Raw genomic sequence first — 15,842 nt, 5'->3', positions numbered from 1 at the left:
ACTACCAGCTGAGCTGCTGGTGACTCTGGACTGAAGTGTCTGGTTTCCACCGTCAGAGGCGGGACAGCCGTTACTCAACCTGTGACCTGCAACATATAAAGAGGACGCGACGAGCTGACGTTCACTTACAAAGCAAAATGATTTTATTTACAACATAACTGCCATTAATGAACTAAAACTGTGAGAGTCTGTGAGAATAATACAAAAATTAAAATATACAGACATAGTCTTAAGCAGGCATTGCTAAAAAACATTGCATGGAAATTTGACTGGCATGAATTAATGGCATGACAGGATTTGTTATTTTTGTAACCACAAAAGAAGAAAAAAATCAATTTTTGGGAAGATAAAAAAAAAAATAGTCAGTCCGATACAACAGGCTGGAACATCAGAGCTGATCTGACATCAGAGCCTCTGCTGGATGTTTGCAGGAAGTCGTCTGCAGTAGGACCAGTCCAGATGCAGCTCGGCTGGTTCGGATGGTTGACAGTCTCATGATGCGAAAATGAAAACCGACACCAGGCTTGTATTTCAGTTCAGGTTTTGGCAGGTTTCCCAGTTCAGGTCAGTCTGGGGTCAAACATTCAGCCTCCGTCACTCTCTGAGGTAAACCAGGCTTTCTTTCATGGTCCAAAACCCAACAATATGAGAAGAAGTGCATAACAGCCAGAGATTTAAAAAAAAAAAAAAAAAAAAAACTTCAAAGTAAAGGAAATCACCTGTGGTGTTAACTCACCACTGAGGTGACCACTGTCGAAGCTCTGGGTTTGACTGTCGCCTGCTCGCTCTTCATTAAACGAGTCGACATGTGCTTCGAGTCTGGCTGAGCCTCGGTGTGATGCAGCCACAGGTGTGAGTTTCACACTGGTTTTGCTTGTTCTGTTTTGGTTTTTTTAACACTCAGGTTTGAAATTACTGAAACATTTTTTTCTGGATGCATTTTACCTTCATTTGTCAGTCAACTGTGGAGCTCTCTGGTGGAGAAAGGGAAAGATGTCTGAGATCTCAGGCCGGATCCAAACCCAGAACACTGAGGTCTTCGAAATTACTCTTGAAAAATATTAAGGTGCATATATGCTTTTAGCAACAAATTATTCCAATATTGTTTGCAGACTTTGGCCAGGTTTGGACTCTCAAAAAATTTGAACACCTCAAGGACAGGTCCAGTTTGGTGAGAATATTCTTTTGTTGGGGTCAAATCTCCAGTTTCCCTATAAAGTCACGTTACGTCTATTTCACCGCCCATCAAATGAACACCTGTTCACATGGTGAAAGACGATCCGTTGTCACTGGATCCGTCCACCGACCGGCGCGTGGAGACGTAGATCTCGGATGTGACCCTAGAGAAGCGCCTTGGGGCGATGTACCTCTTCCCGAGGCACCACAGGTCCTGGACAATCTTCCTGAAATGGTTCCTGAACTTCACCCCGATGAAGGCGTACAGCACGGGGTTCAGGCAGCAGTGCAGGTAAGCGATGGTCTTCGTGACAGTCTTGGCCACCTGCTGGATGTCCACCATCCCGCACTCTTGCTGGTTGAACATGTTAACGGCCTCGTAGAGCAGCGTGATGTTGTACGGCAGGTGGCAGGCGATGAACACCGCCACCACGGCCAGAACCACCCGCACCGCCTTGTGCCTCTGGAAGTTCTTGGCTCGCATCAGGGTGATGATGACGCTGGTGTAGCAGAAGACCATGATCAGCAGAGGCAGGAAGAAACCCACGGCGATCTGAGTGCTTGGGACGAGAATCTTCACTCTCCAGGCGGTGTTGTTGCTCGTGAATCTCAACGCGCAGACGTTCTCAGACCATTCGGTTGCAGCGATTTTGTCCATTTCCTCTGTCTCACTAGCTCCATCCGGGACCGGTCCGACCATACCGTTCAACACTTCGTCGTCATACTCCGATCTGCTGTGGGAGGGCACATACACCTCGTAGTAGACGAAGGTAGGGATGGAGACGCCCAAGGCAAAGACCCAGACGAAGAAGCAGATGACCCGGCTGTAGAGGAGGGAGCGCAGCCGGAAGCTCCGTCGGGCCTGGACGATGGCGATGTAGCGGTCGGTGCTGATGCAGGCCAGCAGCAGCATGCCGCTGTACAGGTTCATGCTGTAGACTCCATGCAGCAGCTTGCAGGCCGCCGTCCCCATCACCCAGGAGTACTCCTCGTTGTAGATGATGAGAGGCAGCGCCAACACGAACAGCAGGTCTGCGATGGCGACGTTCAGCAGGTAAACGTCGGTCATGGACTTGGCCCTCTTGTAGAAGGCGTAGGTGATGATCACCAGGCTGTTGCCTATGAAGCCCAGGATGCAGATGATGGAGTGGATGTACGGTCCCACCACCAGCTCCAATCTGTGGTTGTTGCTCATTTCACACGGCTCTTTTAGTTCATATTCATCATAACCATAATCATCGTAGGTGGAGTTGTCAAAGCTGTCTGTTAGGTTTTCCATCGCCTCCTCTTCTGCTGCAAGCCAAGACAGAACAGAGGAAGAGCGTTAGACCAGGGCTTTTCAAACTTTTTATCTACTGAACCCCCAAGTTGACTTCCACTGAGCTGCGGAGCCTCTTTGAGGTCATTTGGCCCTTTGGGGACCTTCATATCAGCACGTTTTTTTCACAAGCATGTAAACACAAGATATCTGGTGTCGATCCAAAGCCACATGTTTAACAAATCATTTAAATAATTATAAAAATATTTTAATTATATTATAGATTTTTTTAAAAGGTATATTTCTCTAATTTTTATTTTTTTAAACTGCTTATCGCTCATAATGGTAATTTATGAGCAACAGACAGACGTTCATATACGTCCGTCTGTCCGACACTTTACTCCAAGGTTTGTCATGCTCATGCTCTTCATGCTCTCCGGAGGATGAACCCTGTCAACTTCTAGTAACCTCAAGACCTTCCCTGTAGCGCCACCTTCAGGCCAAAATGCACAAACTCCCTTCTCCCACTACTTTTATTCCCCCAATGAATAAAGAATAATAAATAAAGAATGAGCAGCAAGCCATTTTTATTTTTTTTAATTTATACATATTACCACTTGTATTTGTATTGCATTGTATTTGACTTAATTATATGTTACCTCCAAGCCAGAGCTACTCTAAACTGAATTCCTTGTATCTTATTTATTTAATTATTTTATTGTGTTATCCTATTGTGTATTTTACCTTTTTATTCTGCTTCTATTGTGTTATCTTGTTGTGCAGCACTTTGGAAAAACTTGTGTTTGGTAAAATTGTGCTATATAAATAAAGTGGATTGGATTGGGTATCTGCAAGGTGTTGGCCAGTGAGCCTGATTTGTCAGGTAAAAACCTCCAAAATGTCAAAGTTTCAGGATCTAAGAAAACCAGCCTGGTTTTGAGCTTCAGCACCCGTCCAAGTTTAAGTTTCCTAAAAAGCAAAACTGTTTCGTGAACCCCGCGGGTCAGAAAACCTCCTGAGGACACAGATGATCCTCCTGCTGGAGTTAAACTGGAAATCACCCAACATCTGGAGTTTCAGATGTGACAGCAGACACATGTTACTTTTAAACAAGCAAGATCGAGTACTCTGATTGGTCTTTTTGCAGTCTGGCTATACTGATAATTCTTAGTAAAAGGCACTTTTATTAAAAAAAAAAAAAAAAAAAAAAAGGTTGCTATGCTAGTTTGTAGCAATGAAAACCACAACATCCTTCATGATGTTCATGATGATCTAGGACCTCCAGTACAACCACAGAAACAAACAGCCTCGCTCGTGATATTTCTGTGGTAACTACAGAAATAGGCTTTTTTTTCTATTATTTTTTTTTTTCTATTTGCATTAACACAATCTGCAGAAACTCCATTTCACAATAAAACAAAGCTTTATGGGGAAAATAAATCACATGAAACTGCCACCTTGCGCGTTGGCAGTGTTATTTGCATCAGTGATTTTTTTTTTCTTCTTACTGGTAAATTGTGTTGATTCTTTATATGGGAATGTTCCAGTTGTGGTTGCTTTAGGTGGCTCATCTGAGTGTCTCTGCTCGCTCTCAGGTGTCTGTACACCGAGAGGAAGTTTGCAGAGAATGAGGCCAAGCTGCTCACTGACCCAGTTCATCCAGCACATCGACAGTGTGGTGAAGCAACATGCGTAATTTTTGGTTTAATGTTTCAAGGTGAAAGGCAAAATCCACTTTTCTGCTCTGCTCGACCTCAACTGAACCGGGCGGCGTGCAGAAAAACCTCCTCGTGCACAGCGGCTCGAAGATGGAAACCGTTTATCTCCAAAATGCTTTTCAGAAAAAAAAAAAAAAAGATTTTTGTCTCGCTTGACCAACTCATGTTTTTGAGTTGATCCACTTTGGGTTTGGGCAGATTTGAAAGAACATAATTTGCACAACCTGTTGATGTGTTAAACGCATGTACTTGTTTTCTGCATAGTCCTCTACTGTTGCCATCTGCTGTGCGGTGACATTTTCCTTTCTTTTTTTAAACCTCCACATATTTCACACTCTAGATTTTATATTCTTCATTCAGTCGTGCTGTTGGTTTGCACACTTGCTGAAATCCAAATGCACAGACATCACTTGTATGTATATCTATTCAACAAGTCCCAGTGCTGCACTTGTCTGCTGTGTTATGTTTAACCCTCTATTATATTTGAGGTCAATTTGACCTCATTCAGTGTTTAACGTCTCTAAATAAATAATCAACATCATTTTTTGGCTTCATATTTAATGAGTTTTCTTAATTTAATGGGCATTACCGGGTAAACATGAAATTCACATGATGATGTTTTCAATGTCCTGTTCACATTTTGTAACGCATCAGTTATAAATAACAAAAACCTGTACTTAGAAATAATATAAAGCCATTAAAACACCAAAAATTAATATTTCTTTCCAATTTTAGGTCAATCAGTGAGATTTTATGGTGATTTGCATATTTTTCCATAGTGGAGTAATAGGAATACTGGATGTTTAAGTGGGGCTGGGGGGGTTATGTTTTATTTAAAGGGCTGTTTAGGTCGTCAGCAAAGAAACATAAAGTACCTGATACATAAACTTTGATAACAATTTTAATTATAATAATTTTGTGGAGGTTTAAACTGCTGGGGTCCCAAACATAAAAGATGTTAGTAAATTTGAACAGAACAGGAGGGTTAATGTCACGCTTTCATTTGTATTCTGTGTATTTTTTTTTTCTGTCGCTCTTTGCTCCTGCTTCTGCCATCAGGATCAATAAAGTTTCATCTGATGCAAAACATTCTGGCTGAATATTTCTAGAATGCACCCAGCACCCTCCTGCTGACGGGCATCTCCGCTGTACGTTGCCGTGGCGACCTTTAAGCTTCGTTACAGAACATGAAGGCTGTTAAACGAGCTCGTTAGGCTCCGTGTCGCTTTGTGGTTTGTTTTCTAGGTTTTAGTTCCGTTTGTTCTCGACTGTTCTGTCCTCCTGCCTCCTCCTTTACCGCCTCGGCGTCTTCGGTTTGGTCTGCTGCTGCTTTCTGAATTGACCCGGGTTGTTTTTCTGTGATTGATTAGCGACTGCAAAACCTTTTCGTGTCAAGCCAAAGCGCTGAAACAGAACCAGGCTGTTCCGCAAATCAAGGTGTGTTCCTGCTGCGCACTTCTGCTTGGCCGAGACGTTCAAACACGCTCGCTTTAGTGGATCAGATCAAATAAAAAAAAAAAAAAAAAAAAAAAAAAAAAAATCACAACCCTGGCCAAAAGCGGTGCCACAATGTGTCTTTTCCTGTATCGCTCACACCTGACCACACCTGTCCACCTGACCTGCAGCCTGAGCCATTTGAGGGGAAAATAAAGAGGAAAAGTTCAGGGCCTCACACTGTGACTGGCGGGGAGGATTATTTACATTGAGTTGGTACACACACACACACACACACACACACACACACACACTGAAAAGAGGAAGGTTCCCTGCTCTTTAAAACACACTGTACCTGTAAGTTCATACACACCTGAGCAATTTCCTCAATGTCAGTTCATCATAAAGGTTATATAATCACCCGCAACATTTTAACGCTCCTGTTACCTGCAACTCTACTGATGTTGTTTATCAGCTGGGCTCAATTTAAACTCTAAATTATTAGAATAAAAATTATTCCAGTTTATGTGTCAGGTACTTTATGTTTCTTGTTGACGTTCTAAACAGAACTTTAAATAAAACACATCTGTCACTACAGGTGTGGTTGTGCACTGCAAAAACGCAAAATCTTACCAAGATTATTTGTCTTATTTCAAGTCAAAAATGTCTTATTTCTAGTCAAAATATCTCATTACACTTAAAATAAGACATGATCACCTCAGAAGTCACTTGTTTTTAGACAGTTTTCTCTTGTTTCAAGTGAAAATTTGCTTGAAACAAGTGAAAATTTGCTTGTTTCATTGGCAAAATTTGCCAGTGGAAAAAAGTGAAAATTCACTTGAAATAAGTGAAAATTAGCTGGAAACAAGAAACAAATTTTGCCAATGAAACAAGCAAATTTTCACTTGAAACAAGAGAAAATTGTCTAAAAACAAGTTACTTCTGAGGTGATCATGTCTTATTTTAAGTGTAATGAGATATTTTGACTAGGAATAAGACATTTTTGACTTGAAATAAGACAAATAATCTTGGTAAGATTTTGCGTTTTTGCAGTGTGTTCCTCAGGTGTGGTTGTGCTCCTCAGGTGTGGTGGTGCTCCTCAGGTGTGGTTGTGTTCCTTTAACCCGTCCTGTGTTGTTGTGTTTGTTGACTAAAACGTGTTTACGGTCGTGTTTCCTCTCCAGAGAGTTTGAAGGTGGACGTGCGAGTCGCGGCACGTCAGCTGGCAGGTTCTGTTGTTGACATTTTTTGTTCTTTTCCCAAACTCAGGCCAGCGCCGTGACACGCAGGCGGAGCGCGAGCCGGGCGGCGGGGACCGTCCTGTCCACGCTGCCGGGACAAACCTGTTGTTTGTCACATCCAGGTGACAAGCTTTTTTCATTCTATACTCTGTAATATCCAAGGATTTAAATTACAATATTATTCACTCATTTATTATATTTTTAATTATTTCCATTATTTTACCAAACATCCTGGTCTGCTGAAATATAAACAACACTAACACAGCATTTTGTGTGTGTGAGTGTGTGTGTGGTTTTTCATCTTTACTCGGACGGCGAGATAAAAACACATCATGAATCTGATGTTAGACGTTTTTAGGAAGAAATTTAAGAAAAAAAAAAAAACAACTCTGGATGATGTTGGTGAACAAGGCCTGTTCTGGACAATATGTACATTTTGTCTGAAGATTTGCCTCCATATAGACACACACACTGATGCACACACACACACACACTGATGCACACACTCTGATGCAGCTCTGCCATAAATTCTACCTTTTCACAAAGTGTATAATGTTCAGTTTGTGTTGACGTTGTGCAGAATGTGTCTCTTTAATTCTGTGTTTATTACTGAGGTTGTAGTTTGCAGGTCTGCTACTGGACTGCATTATACTGAGAGGGGTTTCTAGTTTTTTGTCCTCCCTGTTTATATACAATGAGGGGGGACAGAATAGTGGAAACAGCTGTCAGTAAAGTGCAGCACTAACTATGAGCTCAATGCCAAACACAGAAGTGAATGAACCCCTCTGTTACCGTGACAACAAGACAAGCTGAGCGTTACAGGCAGCAGGAGAGGAAACTCTATGGCACAACATCTGGATTAGATTAGATTAGATTAGATTAGACTAGAGCTGATAAAGTGGAGTCTGTCCATGTTAAAGTCCTCTGAAGTCTGAAGGCCCTGCACTTCCTGCACTGCAGACAGGGGGCATCGTCGTGTTGTGTCTGTGGTAAACCTGTGACCCCCCCCCCCCCCCCCCCCCCCCACACACACACACACACACACACACACACACGCCCGGTGGAGATCAGATAATCTTTACCGTCACAGGTAAGACACACAACAACACTGCGCTCTCCTCTCTTTTACTTTCTTTTTTGGACGTTTGCTTTGTCCTTTGATGCTGGTTGTATTTTATGTGCCAGAATAATAAAATTAATCCTCTGCTGGCACTGTCTTCCTCCTCCTCCTCCTCCTCCTCCTCCTCCCCCTCCTCCTCCCAGTGCTGCCAGTTAACCACATGCATGATCATGCCACACTTTCCCACATCGCACGCCTTCCTTTTTTTTAAATTCACATATTTTTCTGCGGCCTCCTTCCTCTTTTCGTTCCGTCTGACGTGACAGCTCGCTCCGCATTCCGCCTCGAAAACCTGTCTGCCTTAACCAGCTGTTAACCCCTTAATCTCCGACTTCCCCTTAAATAACACCTTAAATTAAAGGAAGAAAAACAGACATGTTTCTATATATCAGCGTATACCGAGGGAAATATTCACAGCCAAGACGCCGCTGCAGAATCACATCACATAGAAAAGATCTGCATGACCTCTGCATCATTTTAGACACATTTCTGTGGAGACCTTGATGATCTCCGCCAGAATTTCAAAATAAAGTTCACATTCTGGTATTCTACCCTGGTGGAAAATGCATTTTAACTGAGTGTGTAACAGATGTTCTGCAGGTTTTGGGGACAAAATCAGAGCAGAGGCGGTAAAATCAGTGGAGGTGAGCGATCTGAACGAGGTGATGGGTGATCTTACCTGAACGCTGCTGAAGCTGCAGGGCGAAGCGAGACCCACGGAGCCTGGAAACACCTGTGAGGAGGAAAGACACGCTCTCTTACAGTCAGCCTTCACAGAGCGCCGCACCAGGAACCAGCTTCACTTTTGGATTCCTGTCACTTCTTTTTTTTTTTTTTTTTTTTTTTTTTAATCCAGAGAAGATCCACTGACGTCAGCAGGGAAATAAACTTTACTTTTTTACATTATGAACAATAAAAACAGCAAACAGCGAGCAGGTAAAAGGTCAGAGGTCACATTCCGGTGAGTTGAGAAAAACGACGATGATAAAAGAGAAGAAAAGAAAAGAGAAGAAAAGAGCAGAGCAAAATGAGAGCGGCAGAGCAGGTTTGACTTGAAGAGCAAAACAAAATATTGAGTTTCTATTTTAGTCTATTTAAGTATGAAAAACACATAAAGACTCACCGGGTGGATGTGTGTGTGTGAGTGTGTGTGTGTGTGTGTGTGTCGCTCGCAGGTGAAGTGAAGCAGCTGAACCGTCAGACTGCGGATCAGATAGCAGCCTGTGTGTGTGTGTGTGTGTGAGTGTGTGTGTGATCAGGTGGGCAGTGTGTTGTCGAGCTGCTCTGAAACCTCCACTGGGTTCTTCCCCCTCTGCTCTCTCTCTCTCTCTCTCTCCCTCTGTGTGTCTCTCTCTCTCTCTGCAATAAAAAAACTGAAATTAAGAATGACTTTAGTTCTAGTTTAAAGTGATTTCTGTTTCACTTTACACACTGAAAAAGGAAAAAAGCAAAAAACATTGACGGGCGTACGAGAGATCTTATCCCCTTCAGCTCGTCCTCTCGCTGCCCCTCAGATTAAAACCAGGAGTACGCCTCAGATTTACCCAAATTAATAAATGCACTCATCTCGCAGCACCGCCGTGAGATTATTAAACTGACATCTGATTTTTTTGTTTTAACGCAGCTGCAGCTCCCAGCTCATCAGCCTCCTTCACTGCAGTGTTAGTCACAGTAACTAAAAGTAAAAAGTACTGAAGTATCTCCGGTTATAATCAGCTGTGTGTAATAAGCAGGCAGGTTTCTGATACATTGATAGATCACTGATGAAGTGATTAATGATGAGTTATGACAAACTGATCAGGCTCGGCTGTGAGGCAGCTGTTTTGCAGAAAGACGGAGAGAGCGCCTCTTTTCTTTTCCTCTGGCAGGTGAAAGTCACACCTGTCTGCTGTGTGTCTCTTCTGCTTGATCTAATTCTACATCATGTCTTATTTTCGTGCAGCTGCTCACTGATTGGTCGGCTACAAATTGATTGGTTTAAAAATGAATAAATCGGAAAGCTGCAGGAATCGTCCCCATGTGTGGATTTGAAATGGGCCTAAATGTTGTCTAATTAAAAAATGCACCAGGCTAATGACTCCCATAGACTTTAAGTCTTTATGCTAAGCTAACATTAGCCTGGCTTCATCCTCTGTGTCAGACACTTCAGAGCTGCTGGAAGGGTTATCCTGTCACTCTGACGGAGCCAGGCTAACAACTCCCATAGACGTCAAGTCTTTATGCTAAGCTAACAGGAAATGCTACGCACAGGTAAACCACTGGACGTCCAGAGGTGGAAACGGTGTCCAACATCTGGTCTCAGGCTGGGAGGTCAGACCGCCACCTGGAGGAGAGCAGCGGTACAAACAGCAGTGTGTGTGTGTGTGTGTGTGTGTGTGTGTGTGTGCGTGTGCAGACAGATCCAGGTCACACAGAGCCGCTCTCCCACACTGTGTGGTTTCCCTGTTATCTGCTGAGGTTTCACCCTGCAGTAACACAGCAGCTTCAGAATGACTCACACACAGCTCGGCTACAACCACCATGCACACACACACACACACACACACACACACACACACTTACATGTTTAAACAATGATAAAACTCCCATGCCGTGTAGTTCTGCCAGGCTCTGTTGACGTTTTGGTCCATTTCCTCCCAGACCGGCTCGTCTCTGAGGACAGACGAGCAGACGAGGACGTTTGGACCGGAGACGAGTCTGAGTCTAAACGTCCAAACAGAAAAGCTCTGCAGCGTCACTGCACTGACCCAAAGGAGCGTCTCACCATCAGAGAGACACTTTACTGATCCCTGAGCGGAAACTGGGTCAGCTGCAGAACAACTCAATTGTAAAGAACAGAAATAAATACAAAATATAAAAATATGAGCCTGTATGATGTACATATTCATCTATTTATTTATTTACTCACCCACTCATCAACCCTATTTTTCTATTTATTATCATTAGACTTAAAGTGGCCAATTAGTATGAGTGTGCAATTTTATGTGTTGAAGTGATGAAGCTGCTGTGACAATGTAATTTCCTGCAAAGGCTTAATAAAGCATCATTCATTCATTCATTCATTCATTCATTCATTCATTCATTCCACCTATTATTGAGTGAGCTCGCTGGCTGCTCAAACGGCGTGGTTGAGGTTAGGAAAAGGTCCGGATTAAGCTCATGAAACATTATGTGATGTTTGCAAACTAATATTAATGAACATTCGCTACTATTAGCCTCAAATCTTAAAGGAATACTTCAACGTTTTGGGCAAAATCTCCTTTCCCCGACGTCCCCAGACTGAGACCAGATGTTGGACACCATTTCCACCTCTGGACGTCCAGCGGTTCAGTTCCTATGGTTAGCATTTCCTGTTAGCTTAGCATAAAATCCATGCAAATCCCTGCATAATCCTTGTTTCATTTCAGCAAACTGAAATCGATAAATGAGTGACACTCACCAGGTCTCTGCAGATTATCAGAGAGACGTTTTGCTGGTTTCTTGCCGTCGTCGGCGCCACATTTTTACATTTTTTCCCGTTTGTCTCGGGGGTTCTGCAGCCTGCTGTGTTTTCCGTCTCGCCTCTGAGGGAACAGGCGGCCGATAATCTGATCTGATCAGAGTTGTGTCTGATTTCAGCTGCACCTTCTCAACTTTACTGGAAGGAGGAGGAAACTTTTATTGTTTTATTGTTCCTCGTCTTATTTTATAAACGAACAGAGTCCAGGAGCCCAGAGGTCACACACTTCATGTTCACACAGAAACAAACACAGAAACATCGAGTCAAACTTTTCACGTGGCAGCAGAGAAATAACAGTCTGGGAGAAAAAAAACAAAACAAAAACCAAGATGTCAAACAGCATCATTTTATTAAACCGTACAGACATAAATATGGACAGCAGACAGCAGTGCATGATGGGAGGTCAGGCCACCTCCTCCATGTAGTCGGCTCCGTGGCTCTGGCTGAGCTGAGAGACGCTCAGGTCCTGGGTGCTTTCATCAAACTGAAAGTCAACACAGACACGACAAGTCACGTTTTACTGACTTAACGAATCCTCACTTCTGATTGGCTGAGAAAAAAAGTCTGTAAATATCCGGTTCACATAAACCTGTGGCCATTAACGAGTTTGATTTAAATATCAACATGTTAATGTCCGACTCAGCCGCTGTTAGAAAACTATGTTGGTCAGCAGGAGAATAAATTATGATGATTTAATTATTGCTGATTAAAAATCCAAGAACGTGCATCTGTGTTCTTTTACCTGCTGGTTCATAAAAGCTTTTTTTTTTTTTTTTTAGTTATGTTCATTATGATCCCATTAGCCGTCACAAAACAGCTAGTCTTCCTTATGTCCACATTGAAGAAAATATAAAAATAAACACAAAATAAATACAAGAAATGTCCACAGAGGGCAGGGAATTCCATCATTTCAGTGCCGAGTTAAAAAATAAAAACGCTTTGCTGACGATACTCTTATTTATGTGACAGATTTTATCTACAAAACCAGCAGCAGAGGATCTAAGAGGCCGTGAAGGATTATAAAACGACAAAGAATTAGTAAATCTTAGAAATCAAAAGTTTAAAATCAACCCTAAAAGACACAGGGAGCCGAGGCAGGTGAGATAAAACCGATCTGCTCTACCTGGTCTTGTTCGGTTAAAAGTCTGGCAGCAGAGTTCTGGATTAATTTGAGTTCATCGGTGGAAAAAATACCATTGCTTGCTTTGGGAAAAGATCAGCAGGAACATTTTGGAGATGGTACACTGAACATTCACCTTCTCGCTGTTCTCCGGCCCCTCGATGGAAACCTCCTCGAGCTCCTCTCCGATGCTCAGCTCGCTCTTGGACAGATCTGAGCGATGGCTGCAGGAAACACGACATCAGTCAGAACCGACGCCGGCTCGGTTTGTTTTTTGAGCCGAGGCGGTTCCATCAACATCTTTCAGCGTCTTCTGCACAACTTCCATTTTTCTGTCTTCTTTGTGAGTTATAATCTGTTCTACTGTGCCACGACGTAAACTCTAAACTCGCTGCAAAAACACACAAAAACACTGAGGAAACAAAACAAAAAACCAAGTATGTGACGCCGGTCTCACCTGTTGAAGTCGTCGTCATATTCAACATCATCATCTGTGGGGAGAAGAGAAGCTTTTAAAAAACGGCAGCTTTTCAAAGTGCTTTACATCAGTGGTTCTCAAACAGCGGTTCGTGTCCCCCTCCCAGGCCCCTGTGTGCACTGCCTGTCACTGCTGCTGCTAACAATAATGCATAAGCTACTGAGTGTTGGGAGGCGACGGTTTAGCTGTTTTTGTGTCATTTTCTTTTATAAATCAATGAAAAAGATGAACAAACGTTTTTTCCCCGAGGAATGCCATCGTGTTGGCCGTTAGTCGAGTGTGAAACCCGACCCGAGTCTTTAGGGACCCCGTCAGGTCGGGCTGGGTTCAGACAAAATTTTAGAAATCATGTTTGGCTTCAGGTCAGATTCGGTCACAACGTCGTCATTTTAGTGAAATTCGAGTGTGAAATAAACAAAAAACGAAGCACCTGCTGTCCGTTCTGGTTAACTTCCTGCACAGCGCTATAGTTTACCTGACGACGCTGAAGGCAACACGTCGGCTGTTTCAGGCGGTAAATGTAACCTGGAGATGGAGGACGAGCAAAACGCGGCGCTCGGGTCGAGTTCAGACACAAAACAAAGACGGCCTGTCGGGTTCGGGTCGGGTTCAGACAAAAATATGATACGATACGATGGTAGAAATCGACTTTTTTTTTGTAAGTAAGACATGAAGCATCAACGAGCTGCTAACGGCGACGGCGGCAGACAGACAAGTCGCTGTCCGAGTCGCTGCAGGAGGCGAGGCGCTCGGTTTGCCTACCCAGGTGCAGGGATCCGGTCTTGTCCCTCAGGTCCCGCAGGCCTTTCTCTCTGGAGCTGGAGCTTCCTGCAGCCAGACGACAACATCAGAGCGGGCGAGTTCAGACAAGCTCAGAGAACACACACACACACACACACACACACACACACACACAGACAGTGCATCTGCCACAGCAAAATGTCAGCGGTTTTGTTTAAATCAGATTGATCTTTGATCAGCGGGGCATTGTGGGCGGGGCTTATCAAACTCTTTCATGTTCTGGACGCTGAAGTTGACTTTCACAAGCGTTTGATGTCATTTTGCCCTGAAGGCCCTGAAGGCCCTGACGGCACGAGATATTTTGGTTCAGATTAGACGCTCATGAAAGGTGGAAAGGTGAAAGGTGCTCAGAAATCTTGCACAAGCTTGCCAGCTTTTTGATCGTTACAAAGATTAGATTTTTTTTTTTTTTCTTACCATTTAAAAAAAATGCTAATTTTCTTGGAATTTTCTTTTTTTGCTCATGTTCCAGTAATTTTTTTCCCTTGGTCTTTAATGAACAAACTGGTGATTGAACTGAATGGATGACAAATCCTGAGAGATTAAAGCAGAGAGAATAAAGTGTTAAAGGAATAGAATAGAATAGAACAGAAAGCCTATATTGTCATTGTACATGTACAATGAAATTCCTCCTGATCAGTGCAAATTAATAAGACAATTAAAACCAGCACACATCCAATAACTACAGAACTAAGACTAATACTGTAAAGAGTGGATACTGCACTTAAAAATGTAATATATTGCATTTAAAATGTTCAAAATGATCCTTCAGACATGTTCTGCAGTAAAATAGTTTCTTGTGAATTAAATTACAGTGAAATCAAACTGAGGGCCCCTTGAAGACCCTCAGGGGCCCGACCCTGCAGGACGGAGCAGACTGAGGGTTCAGGTGAGCAGAGGTGTGGAGGAGGCAGAGGGAAAAACCTCCTGTGGACGAAGCAGCTGTTCATGCATGCTCCTCGTGCACGCTCCTCATGCACGCTCCTCGTGCACGCTCTCTGATGTCGCAGCAGGAAGTGGCGAGCCACAGATAAGCTAAACAAAGCTAATGGCTGCAGCTACAGTCGGCGAGCAGGAGCTGTTTGGGAGGTTAGGGTTAGCCGTGCACGTGTGTGTGTGTGCACGTGTGTGTGCACATGACATGACTGGACTGAGAGTGTGACACCTCCTCGATGTGATTGGTTGTTTTATTTTAACGGAGGAGATGAACTAGAGCTTCAGTGTGTTTACCTTCTGAGACAGGACAGAATCATGACACCCAAACACAGCCACTCAGAGTGTGTGTGTGTGTGTGTGTGTGTGTGTGTGTGTGTGTGTGTGTGTGTGTGTGTGTGTGTGCCCCTCACCGGTCCTGCTGTGGCTGGGCTCCGACACGCTGCTGGCCCCTGCAGGTTTGGGGACGTCCGGCTCTGACAGGGAGCCTGCCGGGCGGCCCCGGGCCCCGGGCGGCTCCGGCTTCCTGGGAGACGACCAACACAAACCATCAGAACCAGTAAAGACCAGACCCAGACCATCAGAGTCCACTGGAAACCCAGCAGAGCCGCTTCACATCAACTTTTAGGACTGAAAGGTCGTCGACAGGCTTGGAGATGAAATTCAGCTCAGCTGCTAAAATGTGAGTCATCAGCACGAGGAGCTCGTTAATCACCAAGACGTGGAAATGACTCCTACAGCTTCTAATTTAACTTATAAATTAATTTAACTGATCAGAGTCTAAATCCATGTTTATGATGGAGTTCTGGGCCATTCATTCATTCATTAGCTCATTATGCTGATTACTCAAACTGCCAAAGCTGGGTCTAAGACATTTCCAGTAGATGATTATTGGGGCCGATATTTAACATTTTTCAATTATCAGGGTTCCCATTCTTTTATGCAAATCAGTTTCCAGGATTTTCACAGGATGAACTCCGTCACTAAACACTGGTGTAAATATTGATTATCAGCTTCCTGGATTACTAATAATAATCTAATCTAATAATACTAATAATCACTAT

The 15,842-nt window shown here is 43.4% G+C and overlaps 2 protein-coding genes across 6 annotated transcripts in view; both read right to left on the bottom strand.

Annotated features, from left to right (window-relative positions):
- Positions 1–198: 198 nt before the first annotated feature.
- Positions 199–9,191, bottom strand: ccr6a (chemokine (C-C motif) receptor 6a). Of its 3 annotated transcripts, none has more exons than XM_030047626.1 (3): positions 9,071–9,191; positions 8,627–8,680; positions 199–2,469 (listed from the first exon to the last, which is right to left on the bottom strand). In XM_030047626.1, exon 3 carries the CDS (start codon positions 2,453–2,455, stop codon positions 1,262–1,264), a length of 1,194 nt encoding a protein of 397 aa, XP_029903486.1. In that variant the 5' UTR covers positions 2,456–2,469; positions 8,627–8,680; positions 9,071–9,191; the 3' UTR covers positions 199–1,261. The 3 variants fall into 3 exon arrangements, with proteins under 3 accessions (XP_029903486.1, XP_029903487.1, XP_029903485.1); XM_030047627.1 differs by having other exon boundaries at positions 199–2,466; XM_030047625.1 differs by lacking the exon at positions 9,071–9,191 and having other exon boundaries at positions 8,627–8,851.
- A 2,587-nt stretch (positions 9,192–11,778) lies between these two features.
- Positions 11,779–15,842, bottom strand: part of cep43 (centrosomal protein 43) — a 29,863-nt gene continuing 25,799 nt past the window's right edge. For all 3 annotated transcript variants that reach the window (XM_030047622.1, XM_030047623.1, XM_030047624.1), the window contains 5 exons: positions 15,192–15,304; positions 13,807–13,872; positions 13,024–13,057; positions 12,703–12,790; positions 11,779–11,930 (listed from right to left, as the gene is read on the bottom strand). In XM_030047622.1, coding sequence (XP_029903482.1) covers positions 11,850–11,930; positions 12,703–12,790; positions 13,024–13,057; positions 13,807–13,872; positions 15,192–15,304 — 382 coding nt within the window. In that variant the 3' untranslated portion in view covers positions 11,779–11,849. The remainder of the gene's footprint in view (positions 11,931–12,702; positions 12,791–13,023; positions 13,058–13,806; positions 13,873–15,191; positions 15,305–15,842) is intronic.

Source organism: Myripristis murdjan, chromosome 24, assembly GCF_902150065.1.
Source record: "Myripristis murdjan chromosome 24, fMyrMur1.1, whole genome shotgun sequence".
In the NCBI taxonomy this organism is placed as follows: Eukaryota; Metazoa; Chordata; class Actinopteri; order Holocentriformes; family Holocentridae; genus Myripristis; species Myripristis murdjan.
The sequence above is the reverse complement of the archived record's forward strand: the minus strand, read 5'-3'. Positions and strand labels throughout refer to the sequence as shown.

What these genes read in the sequence shown, in the direction of transcription:
- ccr6a (XM_030047626.1), bottom strand. Translation starts at nt 2,455, where the DNA reads ATGGAAAACCTAACAGACAGCTTTGACAACTCCACCTACGATGATTAT.